Here is a 25,465-nt window from a genome sequence, read left to right as displayed (position 1 = left end):
GTGATGAGCGCAGTGATGTCACCACAGGTCCTTTACCCAGGTGCGCGAACAAGTGGATTAAGATGAGTTAAATTATTCTTTTGTTTCTCCGATAGAGAAAATGGAAAACCAACAAAAGCCACTGCATCTTTGTAAAGACAAAAAACAAACAAACACTTAATAAACAAATGTCAGAAGCAAAAATACTCTTGTGTGTCCTACGTTTCCTATTTCCCATAGACTTTTATTTATATTCCTGCTCATTCTGGGCTGTAAAGTCCAGGAGGCGGTCCTATCGGTGATTGACAGCTATCTGTGCATGTACAGTCATGGAAGCAAGGCTGTCAATCACCGATAGGACCGCCTCCTCTGCTTCAAATCTCAGAATGTGCAGTATGTTAAATGTATAAATTACAACTTTTACTGAATCTTTTCCCATAAAGCTATATCAATCTACTTGGCTCCTCCTGCTCTATAATATGCTGCCTGCAGAAAAATTAGCATTTTCATGATGACCGGTTCCCATTAAATAACGCAAGGCTACTTTCAGATATAGTTTTTTTTTTTCTGTTGTTTGACACCGGTGTTTTTCACAGCATTGTTTCCTACAAAAACACGGACGCCAGACACCATGTCCAACGTGACAGGTTCCTTTTAAATGAATGGTGGTCCTTGTAATGGAGGATGCGGGGGTCCACCCTCTATTACATCCTTTTATGTCATGTGGACTGAGGTTGTCTTCATAGCAAGCCGTCCCTAAGTACCAATGCAGTGGGTGGATTGGGGAGCAGTGTTTGTACTTCTGTTTTCAGACACATGAGATTGTTGCCCTTGGATGAATTTGTAAACCAGCACTTATCACATGGCCCACAGTGAGGAATCGGGGCTCGGGGAACAAATGGTGTCATGAAGAGTTCCATCACCAAGGAGCATGTGTAATTAGATGAATATTTAGGTCATAACTGAAATTATGGCTGATTATCTGTTAATATTGTAATATTTTATATTTCTTAATCACAGGCTCGTAATGCAGAGAAAGCCATGTAAGTATCTGTTTACTTTCTACACGCATCTTTAGCTATTTAGATATCAGCCTTTATTCTGAGGTCCAATCCTCCATAACAAGTTGACAATATCAGTGTTGTATTTTTCATAAGATTTCATACATTAGGAAATGCTGATGCCCCTTTAACAAGGCAGTAGGTAAAGCTGCACAGTTGCTATGCTGGAGACGGAAGCAGGGCCTTCGTGTTGGCGACATTACCATGAACGGTGGCGCAGACACAAGGTTGGCAGGGTCAGGCGAGAAGTCTGGCCCTGTCAGTCATGGCAGAGGGAGCTTGTTTAGCAGCAGGAATGGCACGTCATAGGTGAAGAACATTTGTTGATGAGACAAATCGATTTGCTCATGTCTAGTAAATACCAAACAAAACAAAATGAGCACCTAAATGGTCATTAACTTTTAAACAAACTTTACCTACATCAGTAGTACTGCTGAATATAAGAAGCTTTGTAATATATCTTATCAGAGGTAAATGTCTATTTCATCTCTCTCCCCTCCTTCTAAACTAACATTTTGAGAGATGTGATGGACTGTCAGCTGACTGAAGAGAAGTCTATGGAGAAGGAAGGGGTTAGCTGCTAAAGGGGGAAAGAGCTGTTTGTCTCTGATAAGATATATTAGAAAAATTTATAATATTCACTTGTACTATTGATTGAAGTTTGATATTCTAAATCTGATAATCTGCTCCCGGTTTAACTTTCTTGATCATTTTATGCACGTATCTTATGTCTATGGTAACCCTGGCTGAGTTCACAGCAAGCGTTCAGCCTTTCTGTTCTTCTACTTCGTTATAGGAGTAGAAGAACGGAATCGGCACATAACAGAGCCGAATGGAGCACGACTTTTGTCTCCACTTAAAAAAAAAATCTTCCTCTGAGCGAAAACCTAACGATCCCATTATAGTCTACTGGGTCTGTAGGCTCCGTTGGGCTCAGTTATGTGCCAGTCCGTCCTTTCTGTTCTTTTGCTCCTATAACGGAGGCTGAACACTGCGGTGAACTCAGCCTTATAAAAAAAAAATATATAATATTTGAGTGATTTTATTAAAACACGGATGCAACAACATTTCTGGTTCAGAGTGAAAGCTTTGTTTGTTTATTTGTAATTCTGAAATTATTGGTATAATAATTAATTAAATTTTATTTTTTCTAGGACGGCTTTGGCGAGGTTTCGCCAAGCACAACTTGAAGAAGGGAAAGTTAAGGTAATATGTGAAAAGGATTTCTAGCTATTATTAGACAAGACACGTTTACACTGTACCAATGAGCAGAAAATGGCTTGTTAGTGGAGGTGAAGCACTGCATTTACATGCAGCGATCACCTTCACTGTTTCAGGATGGCTACCACCGTTGCTCGTCCACATACACATTCATTGCTTCTGGGCAGAGAGCTTTTCCCTCAGCACAATCTGCTGCACAGAAATGGTGATTGAGGTGGCCGCACCAAAGATCATTTCAACAGATGAGCGAGCGTTTTGCCTGTTCATTAGGTGATTTAAGACATCTTTACACAGTCAGATCATTCGTTCCTAATAATCTGCCCAACAATTGGTGAAAACAATAGATTATGCTAAATTACAAGGCCATTAGCATGATTGATATTAGTTGAGCGTTACTAATTAAGGTCCCTTTTACACAAGCGAGTTTTCCCGCACGAGTGCAATGCATTACGTGGACTCATAGCACTCGCACTGAATCCTGACCCATTCATTTCAATGTGTCTGTCACGCATCAGTTCTGCGTTGCGTGAAATACACAGCATGTTCTATATTCTGCATTTTTCACACAGCCCTGGCCCCATAGAAGTGAATGGAACTTCAGTGAAGCAAGTGCGGATGCGATGCGTTTTTCACTGATGGTTGCTAAGAGATGTTGTTTGTAAACCTTCAGTTTTTTATCACAAGTGTGAAAAACGCATTGAATCTGCCTAGAAAAAACTAAACGCAGACAAAACTGACTGAACTTTCTTGCAAAATGGTACGATTTTCACTGAATGCATCACGAGCCAATCCATCCTGCTCGTGTGAAAGAGGCCTAACACTGTTTGAAAACCTTGCCCACATAGTGTGTGAGGTGTTTCGACCCCACACGGCTACTGCAACAAGGAATACCATTCTACGGCATATATTTGTAGGTTGTAGTTGTAGTTTTTATTTGTAACATTTATTTGTAACATTTTTGTAATATAATTTTATTTTATTTTTTTGAGAGGGTACTGAGAGAATAAGCAGAAAATCTACAATTTTTTAAAATGCCTTTCTTTATAAAATAATTTAACTGTATTCTCTAGGGAGGAGCGAATCGACTTCGGATGAAACATCCGAAGTCAATTCGCATAAAACTTTATTCTAATATTGTACGGAGCAGGAGCTCCATACAGTATCAGAATATATTGGCTCTAATGAGCCGAAGTTATTGCTTTGCGAAGTCTCACTACACTTCGGGCAATAACTTCTTCATAAATTAATCTGTACTGTAAAAAAAAAAAATTCTCGAACTTCGGTTCGGTTCAAAGTGGTTCGGGAAATGTTTTTTACAGTACAGATTAATTTATGAAGTTATTGCCCGAAGTGTCGTGAGACTTCGCAAAGCAATAACTTCGGCTCATCAGAGCCAATACATTCTAATACTGAATGGAGCTCCTGCTCCGTACAGTATTAGAACAAAGTTTTATGCCAATCGACTTCAGATGTCACCGCTCCTGACAGGTCTGTTTTAATAGCTCCATGCATTCCCCATGTAATAATTCTGGAGCATTTATTCTTATGGCTCTATGTTGGGCCTTTCCTTTATTATTTCTACTAGAAATTATAAAAGAATTGCTAGCAGTCTGCAGTAAGGGTACAGAGGGGAGGTAACCAGTTTGGGTGGGGGTGTCCCAATGACAATGGCAGCACTGATTGGATAGAGTGAGTCTGTGTAGGTACACATCCCTCCCTTCCCAACAGGTTGCCACCCCTCTGTACCCTTACTGCAGACTGCTAGCAATTACTTCTAGCAGGAGTAATAAAAGAATGGCACAACATAGAACCATAAGAATAGATGCTCCAGAATTGATATTAAATGGGGAATGCATGAAGCTATTTAAACAGGCACGTGAGAAGTGATGACAGGTCTTCTTCAAAGAGGACCCATCACCACTACTAACATGACTGTTTTAGTAAATAATTTTACTCCACATGAAATGACAATTCTGGAGCATATGTTCTTGTGACTGTTTTCCATTCTTCTGCTATTCTTGCTAGAAGTTTATGGATAAAGGTACAGATGGGAGTTACCAGCTAGCTGATGGGGTGTCCCTGCACAGTGTGACACTCTTCAGTCAGTGCTGCGAGTAACAGACTATGCAGGGACACACCTCCAGCTAGTACCACCCATCAGTACCTTTATTCATAAACTTCAAGTAGCAGTAGGAGATGAAGGGCATAGCATAGAATCATAAGAAATGATTCCCAGAATTTACTGCATGGGTAACATAAGCAGCTACTGGAGCGGTGAAACCTCCTCTTTAAAGGGTTTGTTTTAATAGCTTATCCTCAGGATGGACCCTCAGTTTTAGATCGGCGGGGGTCTTATACTCTGCACCCTTCTCCCTTGACAATCAGCTGTTATCTTGTGGCTCTGGTGCCAGAAATATACACTGGAACTACACAGCAACTGTCCATTGTATTGTCCATTGACGTCATGTCAGACCCCCACCGATCTGATATGGATGCCTGACCTAAGGCTAGACCATCAATATGAAAATCCTGGACTGCATTAAAAAAAAGTCATAATTTTATTACGGATGTGGTGATGTCAATTATGTGTGTTTTTCTAAAAAAAAAAATCAAAATAAAAAATCAATGTAAATATTTATTTCCAAACACTTTTTTTTTTTTTTTCTGTATATCACTAGGGGACTTGAGCGTGTGATCCATTGATTTTTATGTTTTTCATATAATACCCTGCAATAACTGTGTGTTGAATAGGCATCTGTACAAGGCAGGCCAAGGTGCCATTATTGGGCCCCTGGCTGCCATAGGAATCCCTCTTCACCCCAAGTGGGACCCACACCTGTCTGACATTGATGGCATATGCCTAACAATGGCCCCCTTTGCAGATTGCGTCAGAATGCTGGACACCATAATGGAAACATGAAGGAGTATATGAGACGTTGGTTAAAACTAGGTATAATTATTTAAAATTTTCTCCAAACAGGAACGGCGGCCATTTCTTGCCTCTGAATGTAATGAGTTGCCAAAAGCGGAGAAATGGAGAAGACAGGTATGTGATCTGTCTTGTTTGATGGTTAAAAATCCCAGAATGAGAGACTTTGAAGGGAGGAACTTCTAAATTTCAGTCTCAAAAGGATATAAACTGTGTTATGATGGGGAGACATTAAAGAGGACCTGTTGCCACTCAGATATGTCTTTAAAAAAAAAATGGAAATAATTGCATTCCACATGAACTACAATTCTGGAGCATTTATTCTTATAACTGTGTGTGCCATTCGGCTGTTGTTCCTACTAGAAGTTTCTGAATGCATTTATAACTGGGTGTTAACAGCTGGAGGTGAGTTCCTACACTATCTGACTCTGCCCAATCAATGCTGACAATTGGGCTTGAGTGAATCGAGCTTTGGTTCATAGATCCGAAGTAGATTCGTTCAAAACCTTTGTTTTTAATGTTTCCCTACAGCATTAAAATGTTTTGGCTCTGTGTATGCAAAGTTCTTATCGCCTAAACTTTCTTAATCCCTTATGTCAGTCCACATCCCAGTGCAGCGTGGCATGTAAATTCTGAATAAATTGCACTCTGTGGCCTGTTTCTCTGCAGTTTATGGGACGTGGGAGGAAGAGGGTCCTGCTGGAGTGTTATATATTCTGTCTGTTATCCACCTCGGTCTTATTCAGTGTCAGATGTTGCGTTTTCCCTCCTAGTTTGACTAATTAATTATCTTGTCTTTTAATAGATCATTGGTGAAATCTCAAAGAAAGTGGCACAGATTCAAAATGGTAAGACAGTATGTAACATGGGCCTTAAAAAGAACCAGTCATCTCTCTTGACCTCTATTTTAGTACTACTTGCATTCTACATATAATAATTCTGCAGCTTGTCTTATGGCTGTGTGATTTGCCATTCCCCTATTATTTCTACTAGAAGTTTATGAATGAATTGCCAGCACTCTTCACTAAAGGTACAGCTGGATGTTACTATTTGGGGTGGGTGTACCTGCACAGTCTGACACAGGCGGTACTCATCTGAACCTTCTTTGCAAACTGCTAGGATTAACTTCTAGTAGAAATCATGAAGATAAAGGATATAGTCATAAGAATAGAATAGATGCTCCAGAATGGGGAATGCAAGTAGTTAATAAGGTAGACATATCATGACAGTTGACAGGACCTCTATAACCACATAACTGTTTTGCCCGAGCCCAGCTTGGGCTCTGGAAAAGTACTTAAAGGGGTTGTGGCACTTCAGCAAGTGGCATTTATCATGTAGAGAAAGTTACGACAAGCCACTTTCTAATGTATTGTTATCCATATTGCCTCCTTTGCTGGCTGGATTCATGTTTCCATCATATTATACACAGCTCGTTTCTATGGCTACGACCACCCTGTAATCCAGCAGCGGTGGCCGTGCTTGCACACTATAGGAAAAAGTGGCAGCCTCTCTGGTGTCCGAGACTGTGGGAGCTCACATTGGCTGGCACTTTTTTTTATAGTGTGCAAGAACGACAATCGATGATGGATTGCATGGTGGTCGTAATTTCCAGTGGCTTCTTTCTCTCTTTAACCGCCTCCGGACCGCCTAATGCAGATACGCGTCATCTCGCGAGGGCCGGGATTTCCTATGAACGCGCGCACAGGAACGGAATGTAAGCGAGTGGATCTCCAGCCTGCCAGCGGCGATCGCTCGCTGGCAGGCTGGAGATCTGATTTTTTTTTAACCCCTAACAGGTATATTAGACGCTGTTTTGATAACAGCGTCTAATATACCTGCTACCTGGTCCTCTGGTGGTCCCTTTTGTTAGGATCGACCACCAGAGGACACAGGCAGCTCAGTACAGTCGCACCAAACACCACACTACACTACACCCCCCCCCCCCCGTCACTTATTAACCCCTTTATAAACCCCTGATCACCCCATATAAACTCCCTGATCACCCCCCTGTCATGATCCCCCCTGTCAGGCTCCGTACGTCCGTATGATTTTTACGGATCCATGGATCGGATCCGCAAAACACATGCGGACGTCTGAATGGAGCCTTACAGGGGGGTGATCAATGACAGGCGGGTGATCACCCATATACACTCCCTGATCACCCCCTGTCATTGATCACCCCCCTGTAAGGCTCCATTCAGACGTCCGCATGTGTTTTGCGGATCCGATCCATGGATCCGATCCATGTATCCATGGATCCGTAAAAATCATACGGACGTCTGAATGGAGCCTTACAGGGGGGTGATCAATGACAGGGGGGTGATCACCCATATACACTCCCTGATCACCCCCTGTCATTGCTCACCCCCCTGTAAGGCTCCATTCAGACGTCCGTATGATTTTTAGGGATCCATGGATACATGGATCGGATCCGCAAAACACATGCGGACGTCTGAATGGAGCCTTACAGGGGGGTGATCAATGACAGGCGGGTGATCACCCATTTACACTCCCTGATCACCCCCTGTCATTGATCACCCCCCTGTAAGGCTCCATTCAGACGTCCGCATGTGTTTTGCGGATCCGATCCATGGATCCGTAAAAATCATACGGACGTCTGAATGGAGCCTTACAGGGGGGGTGATCAATGACAGGGGGGCGATCACCCTGATCACCCCCTGTCATTGATCACCCCCCTGTAAGGCTCCATTCAGACGTCCGCATGTGTTTTGCAGATCCGATCCATGTATCCATGGATCCGTAAAAATCATACGGACGTCTGAATGGAGCCTTACAGGGGGGGTGATCAATGACAGGGGGGCGATCACCCTGATCACCCCCTGTCATTGATCACCCCCCTGTAAGGCTCCATTCAGACGTCCGCATGTGTTTTGTGGATCCGATCCATGTATCCATGGATCCGTAAAAATCATACGGACGTCTGAATGGAGCCTTACAGGGGGGTGATCACCCCCCTGTCATTGATCACCCCCCTGTCATTGATCACCCCCCTGTCATTGATCACCTCCCCTGTAAGGCTCCATTCAGACATTTTTTTGGCCCAAGTTAGCGGAAATATATATATTTTTGTTTGTTTTTTCTTACAAAGTCTCATATTCCACTAAGGGTCCATTCACACGTCCGTTATTTCTTTCCTGATCTGTTCCGTTTTTTGCGGAACAGATCAGGACCAGATCTGGACTTATTCATTTTTAATGGGTCCTGGAAAAAATCGGACAGCAGTTTCCGTTGTTCCGTTCCGCATGTCCGTTTAAATATAAAACATGTCCTATTCTTGTCCGCAAAATTCGGATCCTGGTACAATACAAAGTCAATGGATCCGCAAAAAACGGAAGACATTCGGATGTCATTCCGTATGTCATCCGTTTTATGCGGAATCCGTTCCTGGAAACGCATAACAAATTTTTTTTATTTTTATTTTTTCAATTTTTTTTCAAAGAAATCCAAACAACTTTATTTGATTATTGAACTTTATACATGTTTCCGTTTTTTGCGGATCCGCAAAAAACGGATGACATACGGAAACATTTTCAGGAACAACGGATCCGCAAAAAACGGACCGAAAATCGGGATATAGGAAAATACTGACGTGTGAATGTAGCCTAACTTGTGTCAAAAAATAAAATCTCACATGAACTCACCATACCCCTCACGGAATCCAAATGCATTTTTAGACATTTATATTCCAGACTTCTTCTCACGCTTTAGGGCCCCTAAAAAGACAGGGCAGTATAAATACCCCACATGTGACCCCATTTTGGAAAGAAGACACCCCAAGGTATTCCGTGAGGGGCATATTGAGTCCATGAAAGATTGAAATTTTTGTCCTAAGTTAGCGGAAAGTGAGACTTTGTGAGAAAAAAACAAAAAAAAATCAATTTCCGCTAACTTATGCAAAAAAAAATAAAAAATTTCTATGAACTCGCCAGGCCCCTGATTGAATACCTCGGGGTGTCTTCTTTCCAAAGTGGGGTCACATGTGGGGTATTTATACTGCCCTGGCTTTTTAGGGGCCCGAAAGTGTGAGAAGTCTGGGATCCAAATGTCTAAAAATGCCCTCCTAAAAGGAATTTGGGCACCTTTGCGCATCTAGGCTGCAAAAAAGTGTGACACATCTGGTATCGCCGTACTCAGGAGAAGTTGGGGAATGTGTTTTGGGGTGTCATTTTACATATACCCATAATGGGTGAGAAAAATATCTTGGTCAAATGCCAACTTTGTATAAAAAATGGGAAAAGTTGTCTTTTGCCAAGATATTTCTCTCACCCAGCATGGGTATATGTAAAATGGCACCCCAAAACACATTCCCCAACTTCTCCTGAGTACGGCGATACCAGATGTGTGACACTTTTTTGCAGCCAAGGTGGGCAAAGGGGCACATATTCCAAAGTGCACCTTTCGGATTTCACAGGCCATTTTTTACAGATTTTGATTGCAAGGTACTTCTCACACATATGGGCCCCTAAATTGCCAGGGCAGTATAACTACGCCACAAGTGACCCCATTTTGGAAAGAAGACACCCCAAGGTATTCCGTGAGGGGCACGGCGAGTTCCTCGAATTTTTTATTTTTTGTCACAAGTTAGCGGAAAATGATGATTTTTCTTTTTTTTTTCTTTTTTCCTTACAAAGTCTCATATTCCACTAACTTGCGACAAAAAATAAAAAATTCTAGGAACTTGCCATGCCCCTCACGGAATACCTTGGGGTGTCTTCTTTCCAAAATGGGGTCACTTGTGGCGTAGTTATACTGCCCTGGCAATTTAGGGGCCCAAATGTATGAGAAGAACTTTGCAATCAAAATGTGTAAAAAATGGCCTGCGAAATCCAAAAGGTGCACTTTGGAATGTGTGCCCCTTTGCCCACCTTGGCAGCAAAAAAGTGTCACACATGTGGTATCGCCGTACTCAGGAGAAGTTGGGGAATGTGTTTTGGGGTGTCATTTTACATATACCCATGCTGGGTGAGAAAAATATCTTGGTCAAATGCCAACTTTGTATAAAAAAATTGGAAAAGTTGTCTTTTGCCAAGATATTTCTCTCACCCAGCATGGGTATATGTAAAATGACACCCCAAAACACATTCCCCAACTTCTCCTGAGTACGGCGATACCAGATGTGTCACACTTTTTTGCTGCCAAGGTGGGCAAAGGGGCACATATTCCAAAGTGCACCTTTCGGATTTCGCAGGCCATTGTTTACACATTTTGATTGCAAAGTACTTCTCACACATATGGGCCCCTAAATTGCCAGGGCAGTATAACTACCCCACAAGTGACCCCATTTTGGAAAAAAGACACCCCAAGGTATTCCGTGAGGGGCATGGCGAGTTCCTAGAATTTTTTATTTTTTGTCGCAAGTTAGTGGAATACGAGACTTTATAAGAAAGAAAAAAATTAAAATCATCATTTTCCGCTAACTTGTGACAAAAAATAAAAAGTTCTATGAACTCACTATGCCCATCAGCGAATACCTTAGGGTGTCTACTTTCCGAAATGGGGTCATTTGTGGGGTTTTTCTACTGTCTGGGCATTGTAGAACCTCAGGAAACATGACAGGTGCTCAGAAAGTCAGAGCTGTTTCAAAAAGCGGAAATTCACATTTTTGTACCATAGTTTGTAAACGCTATAACTTTTACCCAAACCATTTTTTTTTTTTTTGCCCAAACATTTTTTTTTTAATCAAAGACATGTAGAACAATAAATTTAGCGAAAAATGTATATATGAATGTCGTTTTTTTTTTGCAAAATTTTACAGCTGAAAGTGAAAAATGTCATTTTTTTGCAAAGAAGTTGCATGACCGAGCGATAAACGGTGAAAGTAGTGTAGTGCAGAAGTGTAAAAAGTGCTCTGGTCATGAAGGGGGTTTCAGCTAGCGGGGCTGAAGTGGTTAAAGGGGTTGTCTCATTTCAGACAATGGGGGGCATATCACTAGGATATGCCCCCATTGTCTTATATCGAGAACAGAGCCCCGAAAGTGGCGGAGAGCACACTGCACATACACAGCCGCCCTACATCCATTTTCTATGGGGACGCTGAAAATAGCCGAGCACTATTTCCGTCACGCCCATAGAAGTGAATGGGAGCATTGGACGGTCATGCGCGGTGCACTCCCATTCACTTCTATGGGGAGAGTTCTTGGTGGTGGCCAGACCTGAGTCGCCACCATCTGGGGCTCGGTTCCCGATTATAGGTGCGGTCCCAGCGGGATCTGCACCTATCAGACAATGGGGGCATATACTAGCAATATGCCCCGATTGTCTGAGATGAGACAACCCCTTTAAATCTTTCCCAACAATCCTGTGATATTCCTTGCATGAAATCTGTCCTGTATGTGGCATCCAGGGTTTGACAATGGAGATTACACAGTAGTGAAGGTCATGCGTTTTGCCTTTATATTAAAAATCTGTCATTTTCTGTTCAGCTGGTCTTGGCGAATTCAGGATCCGTGACTTAAATGATGAAATTAACAAGCTAATCCGAGAAAAGGGGCACTGGGAATACCGAATTAAAGAGCTGGGTGGTCCTGATTATGGGGTAAGTAAGACTATGAAGCAGAGGAGACTAAGAGCAAATGGTTGTCTGCACAATGTGACACTATCCAATCAGTGCTGCCAGTATCAGACTGTGGAAGGAACCCCCCCCCCCCCTTTGACTGCTTCAATAAATGTCACTTGCATTGAATTTTAGAACACCTTTAAAACCGTATTTAGTAGCCCATTTGTTTTTTTACCATTTAGTATGGCCAAATCCTTTATTACATGCAATGTACCTATTTAACTACTTATCTAGCTTTGCTCACTTAATATGATTTCAGTATGGCATTATGACATCAGAACACTATGCATATTTTATTATATATTACACAATATGGGAGATTTACTTATCTACGTGCTCTAAAATTGTGGCTTCATTTGAACAAAAAATTTAATTTTTGCTCCTTGCTTGCCTGTTTACACATTCTAAATATTAGACAGGCTTAGTAAATCTGCCCTTCATGCTCAATCATTTAGCATTTTGTCTTTAAAATGTATTTTTTATTGATAGCGCATCGGGCCCAAGATGCTTGATCATGAAGGCAAAGAAGTGCCAGGAAACAGGGGCTACAAGTACTTTGGAGCAGCCAAAGATCTGCCAGGCGTTCGGGAGTTGTTTGAAAAAGAGCGTAAGTGCTTTGTCCCTTAGAATTTTGTGGTGTCACTAAAAAGGTAAAAACATCTTGAGCAGATTTGTTACTACCTTAGACCTCATGCACATGGCTGTTGCCCGGCCGTTCTGTGCATTGGCATCCATGTGGCTGCCACAGACGGCAAGGGTAGTCAGTAGTGTCTGGCAGGCACACGGCATTGTCTGGCTATGCCAGATTCAGAGAACTCCGGCAGGCTGTTCTCTGCCAGAACAGCCTCACACTTTTTTTTTTTACATGAAACTAGCCTTAAGGTGGACTTACATTGCCAGATATTTAGGCAGATTATCGGGAATAAACGTTTTTGACAATCTGTTCATCTAAATGTGCCACGTATCACCCGATGAACGAGCAAAACGCTTGTTCATCGGTTGATCCTGTTGTTCCTGCAAAGCACATAAATTGTTTCTGGGCAGCAGATGGTGCTGTCGAAACGTCGATCTGCTGCCCAGAAACAGTGTAGCTGTATGAGGTTGAGCGATCGCAATAGCGATCCCTTGTCCTCATACTGTGAAGGAGATCGCTGCATGCAGGGCTGTGGAGTCGGTAGATAAATACTCTGACTCCTCAGTTTTTGGTTCATCCGACTCCGACTCCTCTGTATTTAATATGCAAATGTGTTTTATACATTCCTTGAAGGAAAGAAAGGCAACATACATGACATTACCACAGAACTACTGGCTAGGAAGCTGCTGCCTTCTCCTTTATGTGCTGATCTTCTGCTGAAGATAGGGCAGTGGGGGGGATCCAGGACTGGGCATTTATTTGAAAACATGATTTCCCTAGTAGAATCCCATAGTCATGTTTAAAGGTTAAGCTAATAATCTGAGTCTACAAGTTTTTATAGCCTTAGCTGTTTTTCAAATGGTTTACAGCTTCAGTCTTGAGCTATTGACTATCCATTCCCGTCACTTATACAAGTGTCTCTAGTCCTGCAAAAAACCTATTTACTTAATCAGTTATCAGTGAGAGGCGAGGTTAACCATGGGCGTTGCATTCCCTGTAACAGCGGAACACAACACAATGGAAAGTATAAATATTGCCGCTCCTTAACTGTGCGTTGCGTGCCATATAGTGAAGCATTTGAAAAGCATGCTTCTTCACGGTCACTTAACGTGTTCGTTTTGCGGTAACGTGACGCACTGCATGCATTGACCTTTATTCTTACAGTAGTGAAAGTAATTAATTATAACTTTTTGTGAATTGGGACATTTAAAGAGTTTAAAAAAAATAAAATAAAAATGTATTTCAATTTAGTAGGAGTCGGTTCATTTTTGCCGTCTCGGACTCCAGGTACCCAAAATTGCTCCGACTCCACAGCCCTGGCTGCATGTAAATGTGAGCAAAGTGGCTGAGATTTTAAGAAATCTTATATACACATGCTGCAGAAAAAGAAATCTGCAGTATAAACTAACCCGTGGTGGGTTAGCTCTGAACCTGGACATCCCCTTTCACATATCCTCTGCTTCAGTTTTATGTTTACAAATTTACACTTCTTTTTTTTAATCAGATAATTTTTATTAACAATTTTCCCCCCCAATGTACATAAACAAAATAAAAGAAAAAACATCCCATCAAAGAATACATGAATGGGTACATACAATCCTATTGGACATTTAGAAAAGTATCAAGACACTTTCATACAGACGTGGACAAAATTGTTGGTACCCTTTGGTCAATGAAAGAAAAAGTCACAATGGTCACAGAAATAACTTTAATCTGACAAAAGTAATAATAAATTAAAATTCTATAAATGTTAACCAATGAAAGTCAGACATTGTTTTTCAACCATGCTTCAACAGAATTATGTAAAAAAATAAACTCATGAAACAGGCATGGACAAAAATGATGGTACCCCTAACTTAATATTTTGTTGCGCAACCTTTTGAGGCAATCACTGCAATCAAACGCTTCCTGTAACTGTCAATGAGACATCTGCACCTCTCAGCAGGTATTTTGGCCCACTCCTCATGAGCAAACTGCTCCAGTTGTGTCCGGTTTGAAGGGTGCCTTTTCCAGACTGCATGTTTCAGCTCCTTCCAAAGATGCTCAATAGGATTGAGGTCAGGGCTCATAGAAGGCCACTTTAGAATAGTCCAATTTTTTCCTCTTAGCCATTCTTGGGTGTTTTTAGCGGTGTGTTTTGGGTCATTGTCCTGTTGCAAGACCCATGACCTGCGACTGAGACCAAGCTTTCTGACACTGGCTAGTACATTTCTCTCTAGAATTCCTTGATAGTCTTGAGATTTCATTGTACCCTGCACAGATTCAAGACACCCTGTGCCAGACGCAGCAAAGCAGCCCCAGAACATAACAGAGCCTCCTCCATGTTTCACAGTAGGGACAGTGTTCTTTTCTTGATATGCTTCATTTTTTCGTCTGTGAACATACAGCTGATGTGCCTTGGCAAAAACTTCGATTTTTGTCTCATCTGTCCACAGGACATTCTCCCAGAAGCTTTGTGGCTTGTCAACATGTAGTTTGGCATATTCCAGTCTTGCTTTTTTATGATTCGTTTTCAACAATGGTGTCCTCCTTGGTCGTCTCCCATGTAGTCCACTTTGGCTCAAACAACGACGGATGGTGCGATCTGACACTGATGTTCCTTGAGCATGAAGTTCACCTTGAATCTCTTTAGAAGTCTTTCTAGGCTCTTTTGTTACCATTCGGATTATCCGTCTCTTAGATTTGTCATCAATTTTCCTCCTGCGGCCACGTCCAGGGAGGTTGGCTACAGTCCCATGGATCTTAAACTTATGAATAATATGTGCAACTGTACTCACAGGAACATCTAGTTGCTTGGAGATGGTCTTATAGCCTTTACCTTTAACATGCTTGTCTATAATTTTCTTTCTGATCTCTTGAGACAGCTCTTTCCTTTGCTTCCTCTGGTCCATGTCGAGTGTGGTACACACCATATCACCAAACAACACAGTGATTACCTGGAGCCATATATATAGGCCCAATGGCTGATTACAAGGTTGTAGACACCTGTGATGCTAATTAGTGGACACACCTTGAATTAACATGTCCCTTTGGTCACATTATGTTCTGTGTTTTCTAGGGGTACCATCATTTTTGTCCATGCCTGTTTCATGAGTTTATTTTTTTACATAATTCTGTTGAAGCATGGTTGAAAAACAATGTCTGACTTTCATTGGTTAACATTTATAGAATTTTAATTTATTATTACTTTTGTCAGATTAAAGTTATTTCTGTGACCATTGTGACTTTTTCTTTCATTGACCAAAGGGTACCAACAATTTTGTCCACGTCTGTATATCACATCCAACTTTCGATACACAGAGTACATGATACAGGAAAATACCCCTTCATCTGCAGTACATAATAACATTGCATAAACCACATCCCAACCAGCGATGAGACGGGCACCACCCCACCAATACTGGTATAATATGACAGAGCACCGAGAAGAATATTGCAAACTCTCTAACCATAAGTTCCACACCCAACCTGTCTAAGATAAACCATGCACTAAGCACCTTTTCTCCGGGTCGCCTACCCCACTACAAACTTGCACTTCTAGGCGGAAGCCTCCGCCTAGCATAGTCCCGGTACATCACCGGATCTAATGAAAAATCCCTTTGCAGTCATGGGAGCGCATCGGAGCATGACTCTCATCTCAGAGGGGCTGTCTGGGTGAAAAAAGAGTATATGTCCGGTAGGGCTGAAAGGATTACTCGATTTAAATCGAGTAATTCAACACAAAAAAATCCTCGATGCACATTTTGGCACTGGGGTGGGGGAGTGGAGCTGATGGCACTGGGGCTGATCGCACGGTGGACGACGACGACGAAGGGTGTTTGGGACTAATGGCAGGGGGTCTTAGGAGTTTTCTAAAGGAAAATTCTATTTATTCATTTTTTTTCTTATTAGATTACTCTATTAATCGTAAAAAAATAATCAACAGAATACTCGATTACTAAAATAATCGTTTACTGCAGCCCTAATGTCTGGGTTCAGCTCTGAACCCTGACAACCCCTTTTAAATCCACACTATGCCATATTTGTCCTAGAGATTTTCACCACGGATCTCACCCTTTGTAATGCATATGGAGAAATTTGTTATAAATCTGCATGTAAGCAGATTTTGCTACCACAAATAACATTACGTGTAGGCATACCCTTATGGTCCACATCTTGCACTCACATTGCGTATTTATAGAACACACATCTGTTTTGGGACTTTTTTTTCATTTTATTTTTCCCCTCCCTTTAAATGTTCCTCGTTGGAGTCTGTATGGTATTCTTTTTAACCTTTAGGCTACCAGCGCCATACATGTATGGCACTGGTGTGATGTGTAAACATGACGCCCGCTCGCAGCGGGCGTCATGGCTGCCAAATCTCTGCTGTTTCATACAGCAGAGATCTGCTGCTAATTACAGTGACCAGCAATATAGCAGATCGCGGTAATTAAATGCTTTCTCGTGCATGGCATTGGGGGACACAGCACCATGGGTATATGTCCAACTACCACTAGGAGGCACTAGACACAAAAAGTGTTGGCTCCTCCCAGGTGGGCTATACCCTCTCCACAGGCACGAGGCTATTCAGTTTTAGTCTAGTGTCCGTAGGAGGCAGACCTGTCCTGCTTTTTTTGCAGGTTCTGCTGTTTATTTTTATTCTTTTTTTCTCTCTTCCGCAGGTCGGTTTTTTTCCACCGTTATACCTGCTGCAGGCTGGGGCTCCATCGTGTTCCACTTTAGTTGCCCCCCCCTGCGGGCGCGTACTTCGGTACCATCGCCGGTCACCCAGTCCCCACGGACTGCATCCGCAGTGGCTTGCCGGCATTCCCACGGTTCCCGTGTTGAGTCTGCCGAAGGGGTGACCGTGCTGCGCCCGAAGACATCGGATGGTGAGTATATCGGATGGTGAGTATACTCCCCTGTCCCTGTGTCCCTGCCCCAGGGTTAGGTTCCCTTCTGTGGCCAGGGGGATGGGATCCACCTTAGCTGGGGGTCCTGGGGAGCCTCTTCGTTCCTCCTAGCCAACCCCCTCCCCCTCCATGGGGGGGTTATATTCATTTTTTTCCTCCCTTCTTTTCCCCCTCGGTTGGTCTTTTCTCTCCTCCCTGGCCACAGTCTCTCCCTGGCTTCCCCGCTACTTTAGTCCCCGGCTTCTGCCGGGACTAGGCCTCATCTTCTATGGCCTGTCCCCGGCTCCCAGGTGCTCTGTTTGCCCTGATCTGCCTATCCCCAGGTGTCGCTTCTCCCCCCCTACCCTACTCACCTATTTTTATGGTTCGGTGGGCCCTCTGTCGGCCGCGGTTCGCCCCGCCCCCCTTGCTCCATTCCCGGCCGCCTCATAAATCGAGGCCCCGGCTTTTGGGCCTGCTAGGCCGCAATCTTCCCGGCCCCTCCCCCTTGCTTCCCGGGCTTTTCTGAGCCCCGCCCGGCCCTCGGGAGGAGCTATCTCCTCACCCTTTCCTGGGCTAACATGTTTTTTCTGTTGGAGGGGGTGGTTAACCCCTCGATTGCTTCATGTCCCCTGCAGCCCTACTGACCACCTCTTTTTTGGGGAACAGCTGCTGCTGCACCTCTTTGGGGGAACACTGCGTCCGGGTCAGGATAGACAGCCTCTGCTGGCTGCTTTTTGAGCATCTCTTCTCCCAACAGCTCCTCGGTCGCCACGTGTTTTCACGTGCGTCCGCTGTCTACAATGGCTGCCATGTGGTCATCCTGTCCCTGCTGGTGTGCAGTACCTCTTCCCAGATCCCATTGTTTTCCCTGAACAATCTTTTTGTGTAGGTTCCCCATGAATGGGTCCCTCCGTGTCAATGCCATGGGAACCTTGGCCGACTCTCCCTGGCAGTGTCGCTGGAACGCTACCAACCCAAATTGCGGCCACCTCTGCCCTCCCAGGGTCCTCCCTGCAGATGGGGCATGCTCAGTTAGGGGTACCTGCACCCGGGTTCGGCGAGGGGTAGCTCACAGTACACCCTCGGGTGGTCTCAACGGGGTCCCACCCCTCCTCGGCATCCTCGGATCCCCCCCAGGACAGGCCTGAGGCTGGTGACGAATCCTTCCTGTCACCCCATCCGTTGCCTCTGGGGACACCTCTGCACCGATTCCCTCGGAACAGAGCATCAGGCGGTCTTCCTCCATATAGAAGCCCTCTGGGAGGTCAAGACTACGTGCACGGAGGAACCTCTCCTACCTAAACAGGGTTGGTATCCCCTCTAGTGGATTTTCGGATGGTGCTCCCCTGACCGCACAGGTATTCAACCGCACAGGTAAGGCAGCCGTCCCCGTGTTTAGCATACTGAGTCACCTACCCGGTGTCTGATACGTACGCCTTCTCCTTAACAGGGGGGTTCCTGCACCACTGCCATAGGCTGTCCCTGACAAGCCTTCCTGGTTCCCCTATACCAGGGGTTATCCTCTACACATTTGAGAGTGTTTCCGTGGGGTTCCCATCCTGGTGTTGGTGTTCGCCACTCTACCTCATTACGGGAAGTTCCTGTTCTGGGCAAGCGGTTAGCTCGGCTATCGCCTCCTGTAGGTTGGTGAGTTCAGAGCAATTGTACAGCCGCCTTGCCCCTTTTCTTAGGTAGTGTACCTACAGGAGCCATTACTCCTGGCTGGCTCTATGGTGTTCCATACAGCACTGTTTCTCCCTTCCGGGTGAGATATACAGGCCGCTTCAATTGCCGTTGCAATTGCACCTGTCTGTTCCCAGCCACTTTGCTCCTGTCATAGGTGGAGTACCTACACCATCTCCTGATGCTGTAGCCGATTCCCCTGGCTTGGCGCTATGGTGTTCCATGCGACACTATTTCTCCCTTCCTGGCGAGATATACAGGCTGCCTTTAATTGCCGCTGCAATTGCGCCTGTCTGTTCCCAGCCAATTTGCTTCCTTCACAGGTAGAGTACCTACGCCATCACCGGTGCTGTAGCCGATACCTCTGGCGGGCTCTGTTGTGTTCCATGCGGCAACATTTCTCCCTACGGGCGGAATATAGAGGCCACTTTCAATTGCCGTAGAATTGCCCCTGTCCGGTTCAGTTACCTGTCTGTTCCCTGCCGCCTTGATCCCTTAACAGGTGGAGTACCTGAGCCATCTCCGGATGCGGTAGCCGTTCCTCCTGTCCGGCTTTATGGTGTTCCATGTGGCATTTTCTCTCCTTACAGGACGAGATATTGAGGCCTCCTCCTATTGCCGTGGCCATTGCACCTACCTCATCATAGTGTGCACCAAACGGCCATCTTACTCCCTTCATGGGTAGAGTCCCTGAACCGTCTCCGATGCTGCTGCCGTTCAACCTGTCTGGCTTCTAGGGTGTGCTATGCGGCCCTGTTTCTGTTGCCATTGCACCTACCTGATTGTGGTGTGCACCTGTCTTGTTCTTTGTGGTACCGTGCGGCCCTACTGGGTTCCATTGTTAACGCGGTTGCTGTTGCACCGCTCTGGGTCTAGGGTGCACCATGCGGCCACATTGCTTCGATCTTAAATGTAGTTCCTCTAACACAGCCATATTTCTACTTTACAGGTTGTGTACCTGTACCCTCCGAATGCTGTCTCATTCCCAGATGCTGTGGCTATGTTTCCACTCTCCTTAGTTGGCAACATGCAGCCACTTTGCCCATATTTTAGGCGTGTGTTTGTAGTACCCCAAGCGCTGGGCCCTGTGGTGCGGTCTGTAGCTCAGACAGTTTCTGTATCACTGGGTGTTTTCTGCCCACGGGTTCTAATCTGTGCTGCGGATGTTGGTTCCATCCATTTGGTTCTTCCATACATCTGCCACTCCTTTACTGTCGCGCTCATTGGTCTCCTTCTACCTCTCAAGGCACTGTCTGCACCAGGCCCCCTTCGTTCAGCGTGTGCATGGTTTCCATGTCTGGCAGGTGTGGGCCAGCCCAACCCCCACCTTGTCGGTCTACTGCTACTTCTGGTAGCTCCAGTATATGACTGATCTGTCTGATCCGGCGGGTGGTCCTCATTCAACCACGCTCCCTACTCCGTGGCCAGGTGGTTGTTGGCCTTCGTGCTGTAGTTGCTCTTGCCTTCTCTTTACGGTACTACGGTATGCTGTGCTCCGCGTTACCCCATGTTATAGGGGAGTACTCGCGTTGTTTCCTAATTGCTGAGCGGCCCATTCCTGGTGAAGTACAAGGATCTCCACTGGATCTTCTACCTTGTTTGGACACGTAGCTGGTGGCATCGGCCGCGGCTGCGGTTTTCTGTCATCGCTGGATGTCCGCCACACGGAATCCTTCTGGGTCCACGGCTTTTATCATTGCTGGACGTCCTCCCTGATGGGTCAAGGACAGGACCTCTGAGCGCCACACACACCTGTCTGAATTTTCAGCTGATTGCTCTGGTATCGGACAGGGCCCCGTAGTTCCTTTTGGGTCCAGGTGTTTTCGGTATTCCCTTGTATTTTCTGCTTAGTTGTGCTACATGGCGGAGGGGCAGTCCTCTTGGACCTTGCCGTCGTCTGCACCTGTCTGGTGCTTTCTCCCCCCTGGAAGTTTTCTGTATGCCGGTCGCAGCTGGTTTCTACATTTCTATGTAGGCTACCCCGGTTTTTTCATGGCGACTTCTGCATTCCTTATGCATATGGATGTCTGTCGTTTTGTGGTACATCCCGAGCTGCTGTACTTGCCCTCTCTGGGACAATGTTTAAGGTTTGCTGGTCAATATTCTTGGTACGGCTAGTTGTCCATGGCCAATGCCCCTTCCCCTATGGTGGTTTCTTTTCGCCTTTCCTGGATATTCTGGCTTGCGTTGTCTTCTGGTGGTTCAGCTTCTGGTTCCTTGTGAGCCCATACTGGGTACTCCTTTCTGGAGTCCCTGTCCCTGTTCATTTGAGGTCCTCTTGGGATTTGTGTCTCTTTTTCCAGCCTCCCACGTCAAGTACCTGGTATTGAGTGGTTTAGTGCTGCGGTTTGCAGTTCCACCGTATGGTCTCCTTCGGGAGGGACCTCCTCCTGTTGTAGGACCTTTCCTCTTTAGGTTTTTTGGAGTGCTCTCCTTCTACTCCCATGTCTCTCAGTCCAGTGTGTCCTGCCGAGGTTGCCTGGCCTGTATCTGGCTTCTTTTTTCCATGATACTTCACATGCCCAGTGTTTCCTCTGGTCTTACGCTTCACGGTGATATCTTGTTTTCGGAGGCTTGCGCCTCGTCTCCTGTTTTTGGGGACGCAGGAGCTATCGTTCTTTTCCTGGTTTTTTACCTACAACCCCCTCCTTCTCCAGGGTTGGCGGTTTCCTCTAGCAGCCTTGGGTTTTCACCTTTACATGGGGCGCTTAGCTTCTTTCCTGGCCTTGCGGTGAGGGGAGTCCCCTCCCTTCACATGTGAGCCTTGCTATGGCTCCCCCACTCGTTTGGTTTTCAGTGCTTCCCTGTTTCTTTTCTCCCCTGGCCTTTCAGGGGATGGCCACAGGTTTTTTGGGTCTGGAACAATGTAGAGCGTTGGGTAGTTTCACCACGCGGTGCTGTCCTAATTTTTTCTCCAGCCCTTGGCTGCGCTCTGTTTCCTTTTGCCACCTTCTTGCATTTGGGATTTTCTTCCAGTCATTTGTCCTGGGGTGCTGGCAGTCTTCCCTGCTTCTTCTGAGGTTTCTTCCTTGTTATGGAACCTCTTGCCCATCTCGTGTTTTTTCCCGTTGGGTCACATGGTTCTCCTGCACCTGTATGCCCAACCGGTGGCGCGTCTCTTCTTTTCCCTCCCTCAGGGACTGCTTTGGGACGTCCCATGGTGCTGTGTCCCCCAATGCCATGCACGAGAAAGTTGGATTTTTTGTACTCACCGTAAAATCCTTTTCTCGTAGTAGGCATTGGGGGACACAGATCCCTCCCTATGTTTTTTCTTCCGCTTCTCCGGGCTGGTCTCTTGATCTTTCCCGGTACGGGAGTTGTTGGTTCCTTGCTTTTCTTCTCTCTCCTACTGCTTTTGGTACAAACTGAATAGCCTCGTGCCTGTGGAGAGGGTATAGCCCACCTGGGAGGAGCCAACACTTTTTGTGTCTAGTGCCTCCTAGTGGTAGTTGGACATATACCCATGGTGCTGTGTCCCCCAATGCCTACTACGAGAAAAGGATTTTACGGTGAGTACAAAAAATCCAACTTTTAGATGCCGTGATCAAGTGAGATCACGGCACCTAAATGCTCAAAAACCCGGAAGGTCGCGCTTCCGGGCTTCCTACCTATGCCCCTTGTGTCCAATCCCGCCATCGATAGTTGCGCTGAATACTGGTAGCTTTACTGAGTAAGCTAGCAGTATTCAAACTGCAATTCTTATTTTGGCCACCAGATGGCAGGCCAGGATAAAAAAAAAGAACAAAAGTGAGCAAAATAAGCTAATAATAAATTCCTGATTAAACCCCAAAAAAAAAAACTTTAATATATAAAAAATATATAAAAGTTTAAATCACCACCCCCGCCGGTATAATTAAAAAATAAATACCTAAATAACAATAAGTATAAACATCCTGGTTATCACCGCGACTCAAAATGCCGATACTATTAAAATAGAAAAAAATTAAAAATTACAATACGGCGAATGGGAAAAAGGGTCAAGATGGCTAATTTGCCATTTTTTTTCATTGCTTCTCTTACCCAAAAATATGTAATAAAATGTGATCAAAAAGTCACACACACTTCAAAATGGTATCAATTAAACGTACAGATTGTTCTACAACAAATGAGCCCCTAAACAGCTCAGTAGACATAAGTATAAAAAAGTTATAGGGGGCAGAATATGGTGATATATAAAAAAAAAAAAAAAAAAAAAAAAAAAATTCTCAAAGTTTACATTCATTTTTACACTATTTAGACATAAAGAACCTATACATATGGGATATCGGTTTAATCGTACTGACCCAGAGAATGATCTGCATGGGTCAGTTTTGCGGTAAACAAAACGCCGTAGGAACAAAACCTGTAAAACGGTGGGATTGCATTTTTTTTTTTTCAATTCCACCCCATTTAACTTTTTATTTTATTTTTATTTTCTTTTTTTCCCCGCTTCCCACAAAATTTTATGCCATAATGAATGTTGGCATTAGAAAGTACAACTTGTCCCGCAAAAAATAAGCCCTCCTACAGCTATGTGACCTGAAAAATAAAAAAGTTATGGCTCACGGAAAATAGGGAAGAAAAATAAAACACTCCGGTATCCAAAGGGTTAAACCAAATTTGAATGTTAAGTTAATGTCCTCCTAAGATGAATTCCAGCATTTTACTAAAATGTATAGTGCTTTCATTAAATAAGTTAAATGTGATTAAAATTTACCTAATTTAAAATCAAACGGCTTCATTTTTCCGCTAGGAGGTTTATAATTGAAGTTGGATGAGTCTGCGAGAGATGATGGATGAACTCCTCGCTCATTGGGAAGATGCTGCATCACGGGCTCATTCAGTTTAATTTGCTGCACAAGCTCAGTCATATGAAACGAGATCTGGAGCTAAAAAGCTTTTTCATTATGTTCCCTCCACTAATTGAACTAGTCGTGCAGTTGTGTTTTTTTTTTTTTTTCTTTTAATAGTTGTTGTAAGCCAGAGCAGCTAGGGCATTATTGGGACACATGTACATGCATATGCCAGTATTTGGAGGCTGTGACGTTTATGCCACCGAGGGGCTCCTCACTCTCATTCTGAATAGCAGGCATATAATACTACATTTTTCCTGTGGTGACTGCTTCTTTGGATTGCAGCTGATCGGGGGAGATTTATGATGCCTGGACATTTGGCGAGAAGCTGCTCTAAGGTATTGGGGAACATTTACGAAGACCAGTGATGGCCAGTTCGCAGTGTTTGCCGACGAACACATGCGATCTGCCATCTTCACTCCCAAATCCAGCGATGCAGAGGTAAGTCCTTACCTGTGCCTGTGCGTGAGCCGGTCTGAAACACATGCGGTCACCGGGAGCAGGCAGTTCCGAGAACAGCCGCTGGGGGCCTTCATCGGCCTGTTCTCAGAACTGCCTGCTCCCAGTGACCACATGTGTTTCAGACCGGCTCACGTCGCAGGCACAGGTAAGGACTTACCTCTGCATCTCCGGACTTGGGCGTGAAGATTGCAGATCGTATGTGTGTGTCAGCGAACACTGCGAACTGGCCATCACTAAGACACCGTTCTTAGTTTTGTCCCCTTGAGCTGCCATTAGTCGTCCTAATTTATGTGCCTAGTCTTAAATTAAGAGCATCTATGGCAGTTATTGCGCCTGGCGGGAAAATGCCTGTCTGGCGTAGTTTTTCAGTAACATTTTTATGCCTGTTCCTAGGCGTAAATTTTAGTAAATTTGCCAGGGCTGGAGTTGCGGCCCTCGACACGCCCCCACTCCTGCCCAGCTGACAAAGTGTGAAACCAGCTGTGCGACTAAATATTGTTGCACGACCGGTTGAAAAAGGGCCTTGCAACTATTTTTTTCGACTAAAGTAGTCGCAAGTGCCTCAATAAATGACCCCCATTTTCTTCTTCAAGCAGGCTTATTTAAAGGGTTGTGTCAAGATTTAAATGTATTCCCTATTCACAGCACAAGACATAAATGTCTGGTTGGTGGGGGCTCCTGGAACCCCTACCAGTCAAGCATATATGGGGGGCCCCTCCTTTCATCTCTATGGGACTGTTGAACAGCAACAGACGGCTATCTCTTGCAGTCCCATAGAGATGAATGGATTGGCAGCAGACATGATTGACTGACTGCCACTCCATTCATACAAGGAATGCAGCGCCCCCACCAGTCAGACATTTATTTCCCGTGGATAGGGGATACATTTGAATTTTGGCACAGTCCTTTAAATAAGACCTAATTGTTGTCATATGTAATGCACCCCAGGCCCTCTCATAGTAGTAAAGTTTTTGTCTTTAAAAATAAGATCTTCTGAACTGGTTTTTCTCTTCCCCTTGGCAATGTTTTCTTTAGATTTATTATTTATTTTATATGTTTATTATTTATTTTATTTTTTTAGCTGCTCCTCCACCCAGGAAAGCACGTGCTGAGCTGATGAAAGATATTGATGCAGAGTATTATGGGTACAGGGATGAAGATGATGGTGTGTTGGTCCCTCTGGAGATAGAGGAAGAGAAGAAAGGTAATGGAT

At 44.5% G+C, this 25,465-nt stretch overlaps 1 protein-coding gene across 1 annotated transcript in view; it reads left to right on the top strand.

The window, feature by feature from the left end:
- The window catches only part of ISY1 (ISY1 splicing factor homolog), a 34,082-nt gene that overhangs the window by 1,139 nt on the left and 7,478 nt on the right, over window positions 1-25,465 (top strand). Inside the window, exons 2-8 of the mRNA XM_044301032.1 lie at window positions 1,000-1,022; window positions 2,195-2,246; window positions 5,242-5,307; window positions 5,996-6,038; window positions 11,634-11,746; window positions 12,257-12,374; window positions 25,334-25,456. Of these exons, the coding sequence (XP_044156967.1) occupies window positions 1,000-1,022; window positions 2,195-2,246; window positions 5,242-5,307; window positions 5,996-6,038; window positions 11,634-11,746; window positions 12,257-12,374; window positions 25,334-25,456 (538 nt within the window). The remainder of the gene's footprint in view (window positions 1-999; window positions 1,023-2,194; window positions 2,247-5,241; window positions 5,308-5,995; window positions 6,039-11,633; window positions 11,747-12,256; window positions 12,375-25,333; window positions 25,457-25,465) is intronic.

This window comes from Bufo gargarizans, chromosome 7 (genome assembly GCF_014858855.1).
Source record: "Bufo gargarizans isolate SCDJY-AF-19 chromosome 7, ASM1485885v1, whole genome shotgun sequence".
In the NCBI taxonomy this organism is placed as follows: Eukaryota; Metazoa; Chordata; class Amphibia; order Anura; family Bufonidae; genus Bufo; species Bufo gargarizans.
The sequence above is the reverse complement of the archived record's forward strand: the minus strand, read 5'-3'. Positions and strand labels throughout refer to the sequence as shown.